We start from the raw sequence: 22,212 nt of genomic DNA on the forward strand, positions 1-22,212 counted from the left end.
ATAACTGCAGACCCTTATAATTTGGGAATTAATTTCTGATGAAAGAAGAGAGGCAGGGGTGTCAAACTCATCTTTGCCGCGGGCCACATTGTAGTTATGGTTTCCTCTTGGGGGCCATTATGAATTTGGGGAAACCATTACAATGTTTCATCTCATAAACAAATGATTTTTTTTTTGTTCTTATGACTTCAAGATGGCAACTGCGGTATTTTGTTTTTCTACTTCTTCCTTTCCTTTTCTCTTCCTGCCATAACTTTGCTGTTGTAGAATATACATTTCTCCATTGCGAGACTAATAAAGGCAAATCCAATCTAATCCAATTGTACATATAGAAAGCACAACAAAGTAATGAATAACTACTTTTAAAAACTGAAGTCAAGAATAATGACTGTTATTGTGGTCTATATGCGACACATTGAAATTTTAATTCAGAATTTAGTAAGCTTCATGGCACTTGCCATGCTTGATTTGCTTTCGCGGGCCGATTAAAATGATGTGGCGGGCCAGATTTGGACCCCGGGCTTTGACTTTGACACCTGTGGTCTAAGGATTCTTACGCTGCATTGAATGTTTATGTAGTCCTAAAACTCAATATTCTGTGGGTCCTGGAATTCGTGTAACAATGACAAAAATCCTAGCACTGGAGTTGACAAATCTTTGCATATCGTCTGGCAGTGAATAAGTTAGTGATAACTAGATAGTGCAAAATCAGTTCCACGTGGGGATATTCTCTGACAATCCATAATATTTCCGTTTCAATCACAACTAATACAAAACTTGCAACATCCCATTTCCTGTGCATCCCTGAGTGGACAACGGAAGATCAGACGGTTGCCTGTTAAATGGGTGAGATGTAGGACGGTGTAATTAATGCTAGTCTTTAAAGTTAGCCTGCTTCAGCTCCATTGGGGGTGCCCGATATAGCACTCATTAATTCCTATTTGTGCATAATGAGAGGGTCATGTTAGATGTAATAAATGGCTCCTTTATTTGGGCGAGAGCTGCGGGGCGGCATCCACTGCTGGCTAACAGTCTTATAAACACCCTTAAGCAGCCTTGTTGGGTGGGGAGTGATCACATCTAACAGGCATAATGAATCAGGTGTACTGAGAAACTCTTGAATGCCCCTTTCTAATTAAACGCAAAAACACGCGGCGTGGTTCGCGTCATGTTCAACAGCGTTTTCCCACCTTCCGAAGTCGAGTGTAACCTCGTGCACAGCCTTTGTTCAAAGGTTAAACTCGATGTCAGAAGCAATCGCAAATGTCATGGAAAGTAGCCTGAAATTGATTCTCTCTTCCTTTCAAACGAAAGTCAAATCTAATTAGATCATCCATTCCTCACGATAATTAGTTACACGGCGTAACTCAAGTCGAAAGTGCATTTTCCCGGATTTCCCATTTAATCCCCTTGATGGAATCAGATCGTATCAAGTCGAGTATTCCAGGACTGAGTTATTTTCGGATCGTACACTGTATACAGTATGTTGAACATGCAGTGTTCGCTGTAAAAACCGCCAGTGTCGCTAACCCCTTTTGCCAGATTAAAGCAGACGCCATTTTATGGAGTGGATGACTCCATAATCCAATTATAATCTTTCAAGAGGTCCTTTGTGGTGTGCGGCATTGTCTGTTTTTGTTTTGGCATGAGGGTTCTTTTTCTTGGCCATCTTTATCATAACAAAGGGGCAATGATTTATTTACACAACCCAATTGAAAGTTTACATATAATAATAATAATAATAATAATAATAATAATAATAATAATAATAAATAATAATAATAATAATAATGTAAAAATGATATGTAGAAAAATATTCTTTTTTTATATATTTTACAACTTTAGTTTAGCTCACATCTCTTAACTCATTCACTACCAGACGTGCAAAAATGTGTCCACTCCAGTGCCAGGGTTTTTGCCATTGTCACTTGAATTCCAGGACCCACAGAATATTGAGTTTTAGAAGTACATAAAAATCCAGTACAGTGTCAGAAACTTTAGACCCTCTTCTTTCATAAAAAAAAGAGTTACTGTATTTATTCGAGTAAAAAGCGCAAAATGTTATACCTAAAAACAAATTCAAAGTTTGGGTGCGCGTTATAAACGAGGCCTGGGGAAAATTTCTCATATATATTTGTTTTATCCCCTCCAGGAGGGGGCAGCATTTCCATGGCTTTTCTCCAGAGTCGTGCTTTGCCTTCAGTTTGGATTCTCGGAAAGACCCGGATCGCGCTCATTCCTTTTTTTTTTGATTGTTGACACTTCATTTGCTTTCCTCGCGTCGCCCACACTGAAACGCGAGTTAAACATTGCTGTTTTGCACAATTACCAATATCTAGGGTTTCAATTCAGTGTTTACATTGTCAATAAATGATTTTTATCATGGACGAATGTGTTGTCACTTACAATGCTTGGTCTGAACAGAGAAAAAGTGAAACAAAATTTTAGACCGATTTATAATTGAAAATTAGGGGTGCGCGTTATACACGTGTGCGCGTTATACTCGAATAAATACGGTAATTCCTAAATTATATAGATTTGGAGTTATAATGAGGGTGGCTGTCCAACATACAATGCAATACATACATATTGGTTAAAAAAGTGCTTTAACAACAACTGAAGCTGGAAAAAAGTGCTAACATGCAAAAAAGGAAAATGCTGCCCCCTTTTGGATAAGAAAAATACATTGCCAGAGCCAATTGCCAGAGGCCATTGCAAGAGGCCATAGCCAGCGCTTTATTGGCACCTAAGCATGAAAAAAACAAAAAAAAAATTTTTGGGAATGCCGCACTTTGTCATATTTTCAATTCCCAAATATATTCGTGAATGGCAGTGAATGAGTGAAGAAATGGACATTTGTTTCTTCTTCTAGCCAAAGTAGTTGAATGTGATTAAAGCAAAGCGGTGATGAATCTGCGCTGCCCCATAATTCCTCTTTACCACTTTAATGGATGTTATCTCTCCTCCTCTTTAAGTCTTATCTTGCTGATCGTGGCCAAGGATGAGGAAAAAGGAGAGTGGGCAGGGAGGAAGGTGACGGATGATTGAACGGGTGGGGTGGTGGGAAAGTCATCCAATCCATACAGAGGTTAGTAAATAAATGTGTAGGTAAATAAGGGAATAATTGATTGTTTTAGTTGTCAGACCAGATACAAAATAACATTTTTACCCCAAACATACACACACACACACACACACACATCGAACATACACACAATTTCTTTCGCCGTCATCTGTACTTCTTTGAAGGTGTCGGACGTTTTGCTATATATATATATATATATATATATATATATATATATATATATATATATATATATATATATATATATATATATATATATATATATATATATATATATTCAATTCCCCCAAAAAATTGCAAATGGCAGTGAATAAGTTAATCACTCTGTGTATAGCACATGACGGCATGTAAAAACAGCGCCAGGGTTCAACTTGAACCCAATGTGGTGGTATACAAAGCCGCCGCGTCCCATTTGCTGCAGGTAACTGAGACGCTCCCCGGGAGCCGCCATCGCCATATTTCGCTGTGAAAAATCTCCAAAGGGGTTTAAAGCGTTTACGTAGAACGCTATCAGGCAACTGCTACAAAATTGAGCTGTTGAATGGGGACTTCAAATGGAATGGCAAATACATGTATCTTCACTTTTACACCTTCTCTCCTTCTTTTCATCCATATTCGTAAACGGCTGCCATAACATGGCCGTCTTGTTTTACAATTTAAATGAATAAGAACAACTGTGGGGGAAATGTTCTTTTTTTGTATTCAAATGGGGCGATGCAAGAAAAGCTCCGTTGCACAATTACTGAATGCAAGAGTGGACAAATACGTAAATGCAAACCATTTATTTTTACATATGTAACATGCTTGGATTTTATTTTTTCCCGCAAGAATACAAGAAGAAAGTGTAAACTGGAACACAGCATAAATTCTACAATAAATAGCATGAGGGATTATAAATGGCTACAAAAAAAAGTGTAAACAGATGCAATGAAAATCTACCTAGTGACACAAATTGCAGGTTATTTGTTCAAGACCTAAAAAAAAAAAATATTAATATTAATATTAATATTAATATTAATATTAATATTACATTTCATTTATAAGTGCCTTTCAAAACTATCAAGGACACTTGAACAGTCACAGGATATTTTTTTTCTGCACGTGAGCAGCGGCACCCATACGCTGGCCCAACAAATATTGCCATTATCCGGTTTCATTCATGAGGAACATGTGCTCAATAAATGTTTCCAGGAATTTTATATTGGGTGCATGTGTGTGAATGGCTCTAGGTGGAAAAAAGTATGCCTTCAGACGAAAGGAAATATAATAATTTCCGGTGTATAAGGCGCATTCAAAAGCTTCAAAGAATGACACTGCGTCTTATACACCGGTGCGCCTTATATGTTAAGTAATAGTGAGCCACAACCGGTCTCGCAACTACTGTCAGCAGCCACCGACTCCATTTCTGCCCGATGAAGAAGTGGTGCATAACGCCAGCCTCTGTGGTAGTGCCTTATAATGTGGTGTGCCTTATATTTGGGGGAAAAAAATTATACATTTATATATTATATTTGTAAAACTAACATTTTTTCATTCATTGAAGGTGCGCCTGATAGTCTGGTGTGACTTATGAAAGGAAAAAGTTTGAAAATACACCATTCATTGGCGGTGCGACTCCTGTGCGCCTTATACATCAGAAAATACGGTTTATAAATAGTGACTGTCAATATATTTTTTTTCTATTTTTATTGTGCTAGCATGTACTCAATTTCATTTGTTATAGTTTTTTTTGTCATTTGTTTTGAGTCCTTATTGGCATCCAGTCATTCTCGCTTTTCCCCATCCACCTGTATTCCGTAGCTATCCAAGTCAACCTTTTCTTCTTTTTTTTTCTCTCTGTCTAAAGAAACTTGTGTCTAACTTGGCTAATTTGACTGCAAGATTAGGTCAACACAAATATGTCTGCCTCTAAACTAGTACGGTTTGTACTTGCTGGCTGGATCCATGTTTAGCCACTATTCATGTTGAACGCAGCATGGACATTTGTTGCCAAAGCATCTAATCGGTCAACGCCCCTGTTCCAAAAACTGCAGCTCATATTATACAGTACATGAACTAATGCTGACTCATAACATCACATCTCATTACAGTATAAAGCATCACTTCTTTAGCGGAGCTGAGCATCTTCCAATAAATTGTTGTGGCCGGTTCAACTCGATTGGGTCCAAGTCTATGCAACTAACTTGGCTTATAATGTTGTCACTTATTGACACGTCACTAAGCAATGAATGAGTGCGACTGTCAAATAACGTGATAATTTCAGAAATGAGGATAAAACAATAAAAATGGTTAGCTGGATCATTTTATACATATATACATATATATATATATATACATATATATATATATATATATATATATATATATATATATATATATATATATATATATATATATATATATATGTTTAATTTTTATAGGTCCTCCAGGAGCAGCCCTGAACTGCTAAAATGTTGACTGTGAAGTGACTCATAGCGATAATATATATCAACTGAAGCATAATTAAGTGTTATTTGCAGAGGCATGCTCATCACTGCCAGGGAATATTCCGGGAAATAAAAAATAAATAAAATTATTGACTGCAAGCTGTGTGTTGCAGCCTTTGCTGTCTGTGTGTGAATGGATAGTGATATAAAGCACACTTTCAACAAATATACAACCCGCAAATATTAATAGCATGTGTGTGTATTGTTTTCATAAATTTGATAGGATGTCAATGACAAGAAAGAAAAAAAAAAGTCTTTTTGGCAAATGCATTAAATTATGTAATTTAAAATTCCCCAAAAATTTTAACCCACAGACTGTCACAATTTTGTTCCACAGTGAGGTAATGATTTGGATTTTGATGTATTTATTATTATTTTGTGTGTGTGTGTGTGTGTGTGTGCGTGCGTGCGTGTGTGTGCGTGTGTGCGCGCGCATGCGTGCGTGCGCAAATGATAAAGGAAAAAAAGGCTGGTAACATTGACCAAAACATCAAACATAAAATTATCAAACAAAAATGCCCCCAAATTTAAAGGACAACCGGCGTCACTTTTTTGTTTTTTAACTGACACCAGAAAAACGTTTTATAGCATCTAAAATACCCAAAACACGCAGTATGATATTTTTAGTCAAATGCAAAACACCAATAAAAATGACTTAAAGTGTCCAAAATCTGCAAAAAATTGAGCTGCGAATTGGGCATTTTCAGAAAGTCCCGCCCCCAGAGTGTGACGTCACGCCAAGACGTCTTGCATTGCTTGTGAATCAAAACAATGGCTTCAGATTCGGAGAATATGCTTTCTTGTTAGACATCCCGTTATGACTATGATTCAAATAGTTCTGAAGAGGAAAGCATACATGTTTGCTATCGATTAAATAATTTATTTGTGCCATTTTGAGGCAACATTGCGGAGAAAACTCTCACACAAAAAAGAGGCACAAAATGGCGACATCCTGTGGCCACCTCTGTTTCCACAGGCTGATAAATTTCTTATATGGCGCTTGGACGCCCTCCTCGAGCCTTCTGGCGGCTTTTGGGTGCAACACGAGGTCCCCAGACCAAACAAGTCCAGGACAATACATTGACGTGATAGGACCGCTACAATGCGTCTTTTTTAATGTCAAGGGCGGTCCTTTAGTGACGTCACGTACAGACTCGTCACCAACTCAAAAACAAGACTTCCTGAATATTCAGCGCGAGTCTTAAAATGTAAAATATAGCTATATGCGATGGAATCTTATTAAAATACGCTCAGTAGAAGTCATTTGAAGCCATTTTACAAATTATGGACACAGCTTGTCCGGCCGGAGATGTCGGTTGTCCTTTCAGTCAGTGCCAAAACGGCGTATGGCATTATCTTTTAATTTTTTGGAAGAAAAGAAAAATATGTCAGGCAACACAAGTGGGCAAAAATTAAGGAAGAAAAATGAGTGCCGGTAAACATCTGCTCTTTTTTTTAATGTACGCCTTTTACCGCCGAGCTCTCCAAAACAGAAAAACAATGATTACTTTATGTTTTCTTATTTATGTTGGGCCGCACAACAGAAAGCATAACATTTATAATGTTTTACAAAGCCATCAAATAAGTGGGAAAGGGGATTAATTGCCCCCGGCTCGACCTTAAAATAATTATTCGTAGGCGGGTAAACGCCAAACTCCAATGAAATTGATACACTTTGATAATTAGATTCTTGGCACTGACCCGCTAGAGTCAATAAAGGTTATTAAGGCCAATTGGTGTCTAAACGCATTACGGGCAGAGGTAAAACTGTCCGTCCGAGCGCCCCCTCCCAGCCGCTGCTGCCCTCCCCCCTCTGCGCTTCTCTATCAGCACCAATATGATAATCCATTCTCCGTTGGGGGGGCTTGTGTCTCCACTCTGCCGTACAAAAACCAGATTGGATTCGCTTAACCTTTTCCCGGACTTTGATCAAATGAGCTGCACGATGCAATAACATTTACATTGACCCCCTTCTCCCTGTCCCCACGGCCCCGCTCCCGCTCTGGACCGGCCCACCCACACCGCACCCCACTCCAGCACCTCTGCCTCACCCGACACGCTGTTTCTTCACAGCCTCCCTGACACTTAAGGCTAATCCAGTAGACAAAAAACAGGAAACTTTTAAGTTGTTTTTAATTTTGAAAACTAGTTCTTCCAGTAGAAAACAATATAAAGTTAATTATTCATAATAAAAGTCAATTGTGGGCTGTGATTTTAATTTTTACATTGTGACATTCCTATCTAACAGGTTTCATGCTGACAATGTGGTCAAACTACAAGAAAGTAAAACTACTCGGTCCTTCAGTTATGCATCTATCTATCTATCTATCTATCTATCTATCTATCTATCTATCTATCTAGTTATTTACCTACCTGTCTCGATAGCTATCTATTTATATATCTAGCTAGCTAACGATCTAGTGATCCATCTAGCTACCTATCTGTCTAGCTGCCTGTCTACCTATCTAGCTAGCTAGCTATCTACCTACCAATCTAGCTAGCTATCTACCTACCTATCTAGCTAGCTATCTACCTACCTATCTAGCTATCTACCCATCTAGATAGCTATTTATCTATATAGATATCTATCTATCTATCTGCATATATAGCTAGCGAACGATCTACCTATCTAGCTAGCTAACTATCTAGCTACCTAGCTAACTATCTAGCTAGCCAGCAATCAAGCTAGCGATCCATCTATCCATCCAGCTAGCTAGCTATCTCGCTATCAATATGTCTAGCAATCTAGCTAGCTAGCTAGCCATACACAAAATAAAAACAAAATCCAAGAAAGGTCAAACTAAATCATTTGTACAACTTCACTCAAGTAAAGTAATTTGGAGCGATGGTGATCATGTGTCGAATAGCTTAATTTACATCCAGACAGGAAAACAAAAACATAATAGGCTGGAGAAATAAATGTATTTATAGGCATGACCAATCAGATAGAAAACACAGAGTGACAGGCTGGGTGAGTGGCGGAGGAAGAGGCCCCCCTATACCACTTCCTGTATGTTCCATCTTGATGTATACAAACGTACCATGGGCTGGAGTGGAACCCGTTTATCATTATGAAAGTCTATTAATATTTCCTTGATATCAAAAGAGTTTGCTCAAACAAGGCTGCTGTCAAGGCGAGGCAGAGCGGAAGAAGAGATTTCGCCACCGCAGCCGGCTTTGCCTTTTTGAAGTCAAGACGAGCCGCCACTGAAGTCGGGGAAAGTGACAAATTAAGGGGGGGGGGGGGGGGGATGTAGCGTTCCGAGCGAGAACTGCTAAATCAATTAAAATCACACAAAGTGCATACATTACTATCAATGGTGCACACACACACACACACACACACACACACACACACACACACACACACACACACACACACACACACACACACACACACACACACACACGGAGGACGGAAAGAAAAATAAAAAATAAAGAAGATAGTGGGGATGTTTCCATAAATATTGTGCATCAAGCCAACTTTTTCTCTGCCTATTGTGAATTGTGACTCATCGTTTCTAGTTAAAAGGACACAGTGTGTGACAGCCATGGTGAGGAAACCAGTCAGATGAGTACCTTAACTCAGAAAAGAAAAACAACAAGCCCGCGTTTATGCTTCAAAAGGCTGAACTTGAGAATGTTCACACAGGAATTGTGATTTTTTTTTTATTATTATTATTATTATTATTATTATTATAAGTCCTTCATATTAACTCATTCACTGCCATTCCCAAATGTATTCATTTATTTGGGAATTGAAAATAAGATGTGGAGCGCCATTCCAAGATGTGTTCGGGTTTTGGTCTTTCTTGCCGATAAAGCACTAGTCAATGTGTTTTTCCTTAGGCATCATTTCCCATTTTTTGCTATGTTAGCGATTTGTTCCAGCTTCAGCTGTTGTTAAAGTGCTATATAAGCCATTGTGTATGTATTGCATTGTCTTTTGGACATCCGCCCTAATTTCAAGCTCATATAACTCCAAACCAATATAACTTAGGAATTAACTTTTTTTTCTGATGAAAGAAGAGAGTATAAGGTTTCTTACGCTGCATTGAATGTTTATGAAGTCCTAAAACTCAATATTCTGTGGGTCCTATAATTTGAGTGAAAATGACAAAAACCCTGCCACAAGAGTGGACACATTTTTGCACATCGTATGGCAGTGAATGAGTTAAAAGAAATTCTAATATGATGTGTCGAGTGACGTGAAAAAAAAAAATATGGCCCAGTGTGAAGGAGCTCAACTTTTTATCATTATATATCATTTATCATTTTATCAACAGCCAAATGGGAGAAAGTAGAGTGTGCTTGAGAGTTTTGAAAGTCGCTTATAAATGAAATGCGTCATTATTATTATTATTAAAGATGCCAGCGACTCTCAGCCGCGAGTGGTCAATGAACCGCTTGCGTGGCTTAGCAATCACCATCACCACAAATGTCCATGTCATGATTCAAGTGGAAAGCCAAATACGTATAAGGTTGACACCATGACTCAAAGCAACCTATCAGATTGACGCACGATTGTCAGTGGTCTCATCCTCCGCACTTTCTTGCATCCACAAACGAAGCCAAACGTTGCTTCTTCCTGGCAAGCAGAGATTGGATATCTATCTCTTTATAAAATTCGGTTTTATTTTTATTGTTTACTAGAATCTCATTTGTATGGAAAAGCAAAGGACATATTCATATATGTGTAGTAGGTAGGCCAGGTTGAGTGGTTCAAGCGCACCACCGCAGTTTTAACAAACGCACATCGGCTTTGCTGAAAATGACAAAAGATGGGGTAAATATTTTTTTCATTTTGTTTTATGAACCTCTGACACATGGGCCATTTATGGCCCCATTGGAGCATTTGACACAGCCCCCTAACATATCGCAGTTCCGGGGAGCTATTCAACTCATTCACTGCCAGATGTGCAAAAATGTGTCCAGTGCCAGGGTTTTTGTTATTTTCACTCAGATTCCAGGAGCCACAGAATATTGAGTTTTAGGACTACATAAACATTCATTGCAGCGTAAGAAACCTTAGACTCTCTTCTTTTATCAGAAAAAAAAGAGTTACATCCTAAATTGTATGGGTCTGGAGTTATATGGGCTTGAAATGAGGGTGGCTATCCAGAATACAGTGATACCTTGGTTTACGAACTTAATTGGTTCCCAGAAAGAGTGTGCAAGGTGAAAAGTGTGTATCCCAAAAATTAATTTCCCATAGGAAACCATTAAAATGAGAATAATCCGTTCCCAGGTCCCCATAAAACATAATTTTCTACTTTCTAATTTTCTCAGCCTTAAAACTACACAAAATATACCTTATTTTACATATAATGTGCTGTGGAATTATAATTAAAGAAATAAACAGTACTGTATAATAAAGTTGTTTTATTTACCTTTGTGATGGTCGTTGATGCCTTCATGGAATGGAGTGGCCGGTTTCATCAGCATTAAACACTTGATGAGGAAGGTAACCTTATTTCACCATATTGAGAAATGCTCCCTTGTAGGTGATTTCTCTGTGATAATTGTATCTAGTTCCACATCAATTGTGTTCTATTTAGCGGGGTTGATAGCTTTTTGCATCAAGTGTACAGATGGCTTGTGTGGGTTGTTTGTGGAGCCTGATTGATGAGATATTTTAACCTCGCTGTCGACACTCTGCCTTTGAACTATCAAATTTGAAACTCTCTCACTGTCGTCTGCCTGTCTCTTTAATGTTTAAACTACCCACCCCCCCTCACTGCTGCGTTCTTCACCAATCACGTGGCTTTAACCAAAGACTGGGGGCGTGGAATAGAGGACAAAAATAGTCGGCTGCCATTTTGTTGTTAGAAGAACGGGCTCGTTCGTGAACGACACATCACTCCTTGAGGCAGCTCCGTGTATGAAAAAAGTCCATATGCCAAGGTAAAGTTCGTATTCCAAGGTAAAATTTTCATAAATGTAACGTTTGTAAACCGAAAAGTTTGCATTACATACGTTGCAATACATACATATTGGTGTATATGCGCTTTAACAACAGCTGAAGCTGGAACAAAGCGTTAACATGGAAAAAATGGAAATGCTGCCCCCTTGTGGAAAAGAAAATACATTGCCAGAGGTCATGGCCAGCGCTTAAGCGGCATTCAAGCATGAAAAAAACGTATCCTGTGACTATAAAGCGACCCTCAGAGTTTTGAAAGGCGCTAATAAATAAAATGTATTATTATTATTAATAAACAAACCCTGAACAAATTTGGCAATGGCGCTCCACGTCATATTTTCAAATCCAGAATAAATTTGTGAATGGCAGTGAATGAGTAAAAGAAAACCAGCTGGTGAGTCGGTGATTTCAAGAGGCTTTAAAACGGGTTGGCTACCAAATAAATGCAATAAAAGAATGTGTGTGTCTGAGTGTGTGATGCAGAGGTGTGGGGTGAGCTTAATTTAAATAACTCAAGAGAAATGTGTTGTGATCTCACCACATCCCCCCCCCCACCTTTTATTCACCCTCATCCCCACCCCCAAAAGGAGGAAAATCTATAAGTCACATGCATGAAGTGCTTTTCATCAGCGTATGGAAGAGGTCGATGCACAGGGATGTAAATATTGCTTGCCAGAGCAATAAATGTTGTCTTTCATCACGGCGACTGAATTATTACGTTTGCGCGCCAGGCAAATGTAATATTATTTTTGCATCGGCTCAGTGAATGGACAAAATAGGGGGAGACGTGAAACAAATAAACAAACCTGCAATGTGTAGATGAAAATTCACTTCTTTATTTGGATTTACATTTATCTATACTATGGAGCATGTCTCTTCATTTTCATGATGTGAGAAGAAAATGGAGAAGATATTGACGGCATTCCTATAGATTCGCTGTGTTTATTTATTCATAGAAAATCACTTGTCAGTTTGCCAAACTGAATAACTAATTTTCTATTTCATTTATAGTTGTTGTTTTTTTCTTGTGTACATAAATGTTTCTTTTAATTCATGGTGATTTGTGTTTATTCATGTTAACAAAATGGCCTAAATATGAGCTGTTTTTTCTATTGAGATCAGAATCTGAATCAGAATTATCTTTATTAGCTAAATGTGTAGAACACACAAGGAACGATTGCACCTCAACACCCCAAATAATAAATTGAAAAAAAAAAAAAAAAAAATCGGAAAACCTATCATCATAGAATTAAATAGATTACGAATGGATTACGAATATGGAAATATTGCTAAAACATGTTTCACGTTTTAACATGTTTGTGGAATTTGCTTTTAAAATTAATTTTAATACTGTCTGTAAATTTGCTCAATTCTCATGCACAAATAATTAATGTATACTTTTTTAAAATGCATTGTTCGTATTTTTCGTTTTCTTGACTTATGTAATGACCTTTAATTTGTACACAAACCACATTGAATGGACAAAATAGGGGGAGACGTGAAACAAATAAACAAACCTGCAGTGTGTAGATGAAAATTCACTTCTTCATTTGGATTTACATTTATCTATACTATGCATGTACATGTATGTACAACAATACGTAGTCAAATAATACCGGGTGATAAGAAACATTTCCAATATACATAAAGCAAATTCTTCATTATTTTATTTTGTATAATTCATTTAGCTTTTTAGTTCAGGCTAGAAGACCACATGGGTGTCATTGTTGATATTTTTTACAGGCAATAAAGGCAAATATAGTTTTCTCCAAATTAGGTTAGATTTATATTTTTTTAACCTATCCGCCATGATTTGTAATAATTGTATTTGCTTTTATTTATTTATTTTTCCTGTTGACAATTTGTAATTACTGATGTTGCATCAATATATTAAAGCGAGAAACATATGTGTTTGAGTAATATTTCCACATTTGTAATGCTATTAGATATTTTATGTTAGATTTTCCTCATGTTTTTTTATATATATTCTAAATAAAATCAATATATATATTCTAAATAATATTTTTTTGTTATTACCTGTGGGCACATAGAAGAAATGTTCAATGAGAGAGAGAGAGAGAGACCTCACATTTCACTTCCTGCCCTTCTCTAAATGCGCCTCCAAATCACTCACTTCATCTTAGGGCCCCCAGAGGCGGCGCTCCAGATGAGTTTAGCTCCTGACCCCTCTATCCTACCGACCAAAAAAAAAACCCTCACCCATCCACCAACACAATGCCAAGCAGTGCTTGGAAAGTGAGAGGGCGAGAGAGAAATAGCGAGAAGAACGAAAGCGAGAGTGAATGGAGGTTCTCTCGGTCTTTATCCCCGCCTGAGCATTAGATGTGATTACTGCTCAGCTCTGCACACTGACACAGACTGAGAGCTTCTCAAGTCACTGGCGGTGGGCGAGAGACTTAAGGAAATGCAAGGAAAAAGAGAGGGAGAGAATGAGAGAGAGCAACGGAAGCTCCAAGGATGCTTCAATGATACAAGAGTGCCCCCTGCTGCTTCTCACAACTAGCCTGACAAACACACACACACAAACACACACACTTTGGAGACTAAGTGTTGTGTTCTACGCGGATCTGTGTGTAAATGTGTGGGGCACATGTGTAGAGAGGGATGGCAGAGACTTAATTACGAGTATGACGTTCCAAAGTGATTCCTTTACAGTGGTGTCTGACTAATAGCCGCGTGCCTCCGCAATAAAAGCGTCTGCACGGCTGCGATTAAACAAATGACTCGTCTTTAAGAAAGCGCCCGTCCGTCATGTCGCGATATAGACGCGCATAAACGCGCACATCTCTGCCCACTCCCTGGACGAGAGGCATTTAATCGAACGAAACGTCATTTGTGTTGATTTTTGTGTCCAGAATCACTAGCAGATTATTTTTTGTTGCTAAATGGGTTAATGTGAAATGATGGTTTTGACTGGATTTTTTTGGTATGCTAAATTATTATTTGGTGTTTAAATCGGGTTGTTTATCTGTTTAAAAATGGTGTTTTCACGTTCCAAATTTCTGAATTCCATATCCTTAAAAAAATCAAGGTTTTGTACAAATATGTATTCATTTATTTATGTGTTGCATTATGTATTTATTTATGTATTTATTCATTTATTGTGTTTGGTTTATGTATGTATTTATTCACATATTTATTTTTTTTATCTAGGTTTGCTCTATCTATCTATTTATTCATTTATTTATTCTCTATTCTATTACTTTATTTTATTTTTGTATCGATTATTTATTTATGTGGTTGCTTTATTGCTTTATTTACATGTATGTATGTATGTATGTATGTATGTATGTATGTATGTATGTATGTATGTATGTATGTATGCATTTAATCTGTTCTTACTACATTTATTTATTTATGTATTTGCTTTATTTATTTGTTAATTAATTAATTAATTAACATATTTATATTTATTTATGTATTCATTTATTTTTTTATTGTAATTTATTTATGTGTTTGCTTTATTTATTATTTATTTATGTTGCAGGTGACAAAAATGAATGCAAAAACATGAGTGACTTATCAACAAAATCTAAAAATGAGCAGATGACTTAGTGGACTCTCTCAACTCAACTTGAATTGCTGAAGTCAAACCATTATTAACTCATTCACTGTCAGACGTGCAAAAAAATAGTCCACTCCAGTGCCAGGGTTTTTGTCATTGTCACTTGAATTGCAGGACCCACAGAATATTGAGTATTAGGAATGCATAAACATTCAATGCAACGTAAGAAACCTTAGAAATCGGACATTCATTGAAGATGCGCCTTATGATACATAAAATATCGTATTTTGAATTCCGCCGGTCGACACAAGCTCAAAAGCTCACCATGGTCTCCATGAGCTTCCAGTCCTTCTCCAGCTCCTCCATGGGTTTGCTCCACCAGCTGCAGAATCGCATGTAACGATGGCCCTGAAACCAGTACTGTCGGAGCCATTCAAATTCCACCTGTACACACACATACACAAAACACAATTGGTGTAACCATGAACCATTAAATCAGGACACATTCATTCCGTTTATTTTAATTTTATCAGCACCCACTAATTTTAATTTTAGAGACTAAATGTAACACAGTAATCGGAATCCTGAATCCCGCTAGAACACCAGAAGGCTCCGCCCACCTACTACACATTACATCCACTTCCCCCTCCCCGCTTCATTTACGGATGACAGTCTCGCCTACCGATGCATAACCATGTTTTCATTTTTCCCGTCCTTTTGAAGTGCTGATTTCATGGTGGCAAGGATGCACCATATCGTTAGGTGCTTCGAATTGTATACGGGTTTCTGCGTTGTTTGTTCTTAGGCGACATCGCTGCCTGTGCCCTTTGTTTGCATCCCCGCCTAAAAACTTGCGGGTGTAAGCGCGGATGTCAACGGGCGTCCCCCTCCTCCCCAAATTGCCGCCAACGCGAAGATGACGCCGTCCTCCCCCAAAACGTCCTACAAAGCATCATCGGCTGCCAACAGAAAGCAAGCGGCAATCCATTTTGACAAGTGCACAACAAAAAGTAGAGTTGCATACATTCGAAATGGTAGCGGGAGTGCCATTGTTCTCTTTCTGAGAACTATTTTATTGAGAGTTCTACCAAAGGAGTTTTGGTTTGCCTGTAGAAGAGGCCTTGTTTTACATTGCTTCACAAAGCGAACAGTGACAGGGCTTAGGCAGTTGAGGTTCTGTTTATCGTAAAACAAGAAAAGCAGTAATATTTCTGATAATGACAATTTTGGGCCATTTTCTTTTGTGTGTGACTAATATAAATGCATTGACAATTCCAGTTAACCCTCCTTTTGTCCTCATTTTCTGTAAACACCCCGAGTCGTTCGGGTCAAAATGACCTGTCTTCAGTAAACCCCTCCAAATAATAATAACACATTTCATTTCTAAGCGCCTTTCAAAACTCCCAAGGTCACTTAACAGTCACAGGATAAAGTTTTTCTGTGGGAGAGCAGTGGTGGCCACATGTGCCAGCGTTCAATCAACCCCAAAGTAACTCAAATAGATAGCTAGACAGCTTACAGCCAGACAGCTAGATAGCTAATAGCTAGCCACCTAGCTAATAAATGGAAGGATAGCAAATAAATAGCAAATAGATAGCCAGATAACCAACAGCTAGCCAGCTAGATGGCCAGTCAGCTAGACAGCAAATAGCTAGCTAGCTCGCTAAGTGATAGCAAATAAATAGCGAACAGATCACGACAACGGGTCGAACCTTGAAAACGGTTTTCATGAGGTCTGTGATTTTTAACAGCAGCTTAATTTAATATTTAAACACAAATTTACATGAAGAAACAACTTACAGTGCTTGGTCTGCGAGAATGCCACCTATCTTATCTGCTACTGTCTTATTCACATGTACAACTAATTGTTTTGAGACATTACTAAAACATTGAAACATATGTGATGTGTAAAAAAACGTTATGGCCTTAATTTAATTGAAATCAATTTGATTCACGGGTCATTTTGACCCCAATACAATCTTTGTACTTTTTGTGCACAGCTTTGTTGGAAATTGGAATTAAAAAAATATGTTTTCTATAGTTGGGGGCAATAAAATTTCAACTTAAAAAATGTCATTTAGGGTGTTTTGGGGGCATTCTTAACACAGTCTTTGGTCATTTTGACCCAAAGACCAAAGGAGGGTTAAGTAATTATTTTGGAATCAGATTTAACAAGAAAAAAAAAGAAAAAAAATCAATTTGATTTCCCTCACAGGTCATTTTGACCCCAATACCATCTTTGTACTTTTTTGCAGAGCTTCATTTGAAATTGGAATAAAAAAAAAAGGTGTTTCTATAGTTGCGAGCAATCTAAGAGAAGTAATAAAATTGCAACTTAAAAAATGTCATTTAGGGTGTTTTGGCGGCATTCTTAACACAGTCTTTGTCATTTTGACCCAAAGACCAAAGGAGGGTTAAGTAATTATTTTGGAATCAGATTTAACAAGGAAAAAAGAACATAAAAACAAAGATTTCAACTCGATTTGCCTCACAGGTCATTTTGACCCCAATACCATCTTTGTACTTCTTTTGCAGAGCTTCATTTGAAATTGGAATTAAAAAATAGTGTTTCTATAGTTGGGGCAATCTTGGAGTAATAAAGTAATAAAATTGCAACTTAAAAAAAATTGGGGGGTGTTTTTTGACACAGTCTTGGGTCATTTTGACCCAAAGACCACAAGAGGGTTACGTAATTATTTTGGAATCAGATTTAACAAGAAAAAAAGATTTAAATCTTTTGAAAATACTGTTGTGATCTTGGAGGAAAATGCAATTATGCACAAAAGAAATTGAGTTAATGGCCAAAAGAAATAAAATATCCCCAAAAATAAGACGGTCGATTTTGGAGATTCTACAGTTTCTAGTGTTCTTTTTCTATTGTGCAGTATGTGATGTGTTATCTACTATAGAGGCAGAACACGGGATCATCACTCTGATCCCAGCAGGGGTGACATGCAAGGGCCGGGCGGTGCAGGCAACACTCCGAAGGCTCTCGGTGGCTCCATACAAGCTAGCCTTCAAAGAAATGCCATCCTTTATGCCCCCCCGTTTCCACTCCCCTTCGATCACGGCGACTCAAACAAACAACAAAGCCACGGAGGCCCAATATCGGACATCCTTTCCTCCCTTTACTGTCTTCTGATTGTCTGCCTGTCCTTCTGCTCGGAGAAAACAAACCGTTTTGAGCCACAGTGGACTTTGTGGAGTCGTGACATTTTGGGACTGGAGCATCCAGCTGGGTGCTATGAAGGTGGGCGGGCACAAAGAAAAATTATTGGGGTTGTTTTTTTTACGCTACCGGCTCCCCCGAGGCGTTTGGTGTCATCTCCCGAGGTGATGGACAGACAAGCTACACATTAGTCACACGTTATGCCACCCGGCTGCCCACTGTGGTCAGAAGAGACAAGTGGCTTCCCTCTCTTCCCTTCCAGTTTAATGAGACCCTTATTTTTTTTATTTATGGTATTCCCTTAGTGGACCCGATCAATTTCCAGAGGAACGAGGGGAGCATGAGGTGGGAGCTGATGAGTGTTGAATCGATCCCATTCCACTGACTTGTCTTTACTTTCACCCAGAAGGACCTTACAGATCAGGTCAAAAAGAAAATTCACCCACACACAAAATGTCACCTCGTGGTCATGTATGACCCAGCGCTTAAACAGCAGAGCTACGCTCGGTACTTCAAAACTGTCCAACTTCAACCCTGGCACGATAACTTTAAATGCTTCATTGGGGCGGTGAAAGTCAATCAGTAGACCTTTACCCAATAAAGTATGCATTTCATCTCCTGAGGAGGCAACTTAAAGGACAACCGACACCATTTTTTTGTTTCCTAACTGACAACAGAAAAACATTTTATAGCATCTAAAATACCCAAAACACGCAGGCTGATATTTTTAGTGAAATGCAAAACACCAATAAAAATGACTTAAAGTGTGCTAAAGCTGCAATAAAAATTGAGCTGCAAATTGGGCATTTTCAGAAAGTCCCGCCGCCAGTTCATGACGTCACGCCAAGATGTCTTGCCTTGCTCGAGAATCAAAACAATGGCTTTCAGATTCGGAGAAGATGCTTTCTTGTTACTCATCCAGTTATGAATATGATTCAAATAGTTCTGAAGAGGAAAGCATAAATGTTTGCAATCAATTGAAGAACTTCTTCCGGGTCATTTTGAGGCATCAGGACGGATGTGTAGCGTTCCAGAAAATGCAGAAGATTGCCCCGAAGCTCAGTTGGAAATGGGCTGATTTGTCTGCTGGGAATTTGTGTCAGCGAATTTCAAATAGTAGTCTTGGTGCAACACACAACAATTCACCATCGCATCATTTATGTGTTTTCCTTCTAATTTCGCCATCAACACGGATCAACATGAAGTTTTCAGACCAAACAAAGTACCGCAAAATGCATTGTGTGTCGCTTTCTCGGTCAGGGGCGTTCCAGACGTGACATCACGTCAGGCATCATCATCACCTCGAAAACAACACTTCCTGAATATTCAGCGCGAGTCTTCAAACGTAAAATACATCTATATACCGTGGACTCTTTGTAAAATACGATCAGTAGAAGTCATTTGAAGTGATTTTACAAATTACGGATACAACTTGTCCGGAGGCGTCGGTTGTCCTTAAAATTAACATTTTGTTTTGATTTTGTCCCCATCAATTAGCCTCACAACAAACCAGGAGTAGTACAACGCCACTGATTTGCCCTTCCTTTTGTACAATACGGCAAACAAAGGATGAACACGTGAATTAAATCATAATAACCGTGACCTACAGACTGCATCTGGCACAGATCGACAGGAAACACACTTTAAGAGATTACAACAAGATGTCATACGCCCCTCAGGTGAGGCGTTTCAAAGCCGAGCAGAAACCTTGGAAGGTCACGTGTGCGCGTCTCCCCTGAACATGTGTGTTGGGGTGAAGCCCCAACTGCCCCGCCCATCCCCCTTTCAATATTTACCAACATCATTAGCAAGCGGGGTCCTTGAGGACTTTCTGTCACACACCCACCTCGGAGGTGACACAGTAGCTTTAAATGGGACAAGACATTTGTGTTGAGGATTAGCATTTCAAAGGTAAAGCATGTATATGGCTAGGTTTGGACGCCTCCTTGTAGTTGTGTAAATAAGAAAGTGCGACCAAAGCGTGACAACATGGGGTTGTTTGTGTTGTTTTTTTTTTTTAAAAAAAAATATAAGCATGTATACAATTTGGACCGTTTACGACCAATGGTTTTGTTTATGGCCTGGAAACAACCATCCGTTTTTACTCTTGTGATCATGAGATTCACAGCCTGAGCCTATCTCAGATTACTTTGGTAAAGAAGTGGCATAAACATTTGAACTGTTTATTTTTTTTAACAAATTGGTTTTCCTGGAAATGTGAAGGAGACTCTTGGTTACTTTGGCTAATTTATATTTGGTAACGGCTACTAGATTGTCTCACTCTGTACTCCAACCGCCTCGTTGGCAGGTGCTAGCTCTGCTTTTAGAGCTTTCTTTTGTTAAAAGGGCCCACAGGGCAGTGCTCGGGTCAGGATGCCTGCACGTCTCAGGCTTGTTCACACTGCGGTCGTCCATGTCAAACACAACCTGCGCAATATGCAGCCTTGTGCACGCCAAACGTGGACTGCCGTCATAAATAACACGTCTAACAATACATCATTTAAGTGGGTGTTCTGCTCTCATGGGCAACTTCAAACAAATGGCCACATCGATCATTGCAAATGCCAAGAGGGAGGCCCCACCAGTTCCCTCAACTATCCACCCGCCACATCAACTCACCTCAACACGTAAATTAACAAGCAACTGCTTTTTAATAATCAGGATTTTGAGTTGTTGAATGTCTTCAAATGTACTGCAAATTGGGATGTTTCGACAATTAACAAAATATATCTGCCAAACGAACTGGAAATTTTGAATTGCCAAGTACAAATAGCTAGCTGCAAAAACTGCCATGTACTGATGCTCTAACACTAGTGTACTTATACAATCAACACCAACATAATCATAGTTGTTTTATTTACCCACAAACAGGACTGAAATCTATCAAGTTAGAAGAAATATCTCAAACTGAGATCATGTATGTAGTTTAGATTTTTGTTATTTCAGGGGTTTACTATTAGCAGGTGCTATTTTTTTTTCTAATCCTGACGACCTAGCAGCCGCTCCTAACCCTGCAAGTGTGCAATCTTAAAAAGAAATACAGTATATTCAATAGAATCAGCATTTTGAGTTGTTGAATGTGTTCAAAAGTATTGTAAATTGGGATATTTCATCAATTTAAAAAAACTGCCAATAGAACTGGAATTTTTTTATTGCCATGTACGAATGGCTAGCTACAAAAACCGCCATGTACTGATGCTTTAACACTAGTGTACTTGTACTACGAACACCAATATAATTGTGTTTTTTAATTTACCCATAAACAGGAATAAAATCTACCAAGGTAGAAGAAATATCTTAATTTGAGATTATGTATCTAGTTTAGATGTGAGTTATATCAGCGGTTTACTCTTAGCATGTGCTCATTTTTTGCTAATCCTGACGACCTAGCAGCCGTTGCTAACCCAGCAAGTGTACAATTTTAAAATAAAATAATGAAGAAAAAGCTGCCTTCTTATTTGGCTGAACTGAATAATTAATATTGTCTAGAATTTTTTAACAACCTAACAGCGGACTCATCCGTCATGCCTGCCCATTGAGGGTCTCGGGATGCTAGCATTTGTTAGGATGTGTTTGCCTCGGGAGCTCAGGGGTGCGGCATGGAAAGCGAAGAGGTGAAGTGCGATTTTAACTGTTCGCCTGTGGCGAGCTAGCACAAAGGGGGTCTCAAGAGTTAGAAGTGCTCGTTGCTGAGAGTGAAAAGCGGTTAGCAAAGAGCAACGGGGTAAGTCTCCAATGGTACATAACATATGGAGCGACTGTTACCAACCAATTAATCAAAGGAAATTAGAACAAACTGTTTCCCAGAAGGGAAACTAGTAGCTAGGTGGAGAGAGGAGAGTAAGAATGTTCATTTTCAGTAGGTTAAACATGCTAGCACGAGATCGGGCACAGTCCCATGGTGCAGAAGGAAGTAAGGGCATGTTAAACCCGGATCATGTACATGTTCATGCTAATCACGTCATGCCATTTTGGAGATTGCAAGTCAACATGTGGGTACAATAGACACTTAAAGACCAGTTTGTT

General features: G+C 38.6%; 1 protein-coding gene across 1 annotated transcript in view; it reads right to left on the reverse strand.

The window, feature by feature from the left end:
* The window catches only part of fto (FTO alpha-ketoglutarate dependent dioxygenase), a 144,242-nt gene that overhangs the window by 84,618 nt on the left and 37,412 nt on the right, over positions 1-22,212 (reverse strand). The window contains exon 7 of the mRNA XM_088992986.1: positions 15,342-15,461. Within this exon, the coding sequence (XP_088849112.1) occupies positions 15,342-15,461 (120 nt within the window). The remainder of the gene's footprint in view (positions 1-15,341; positions 15,462-22,212) is intronic.

This window comes from Hippocampus bargibanti, linkage group LG03, assembly GCF_051943395.1.
Source record: "Hippocampus bargibanti isolate YZ-2025 linkage group LG03, ASM5194339v1, whole genome shotgun sequence".
NCBI classification, from domain to species: Eukaryota; Metazoa; Chordata; class Actinopteri; order Syngnathiformes; family Syngnathidae; genus Hippocampus; species Hippocampus bargibanti.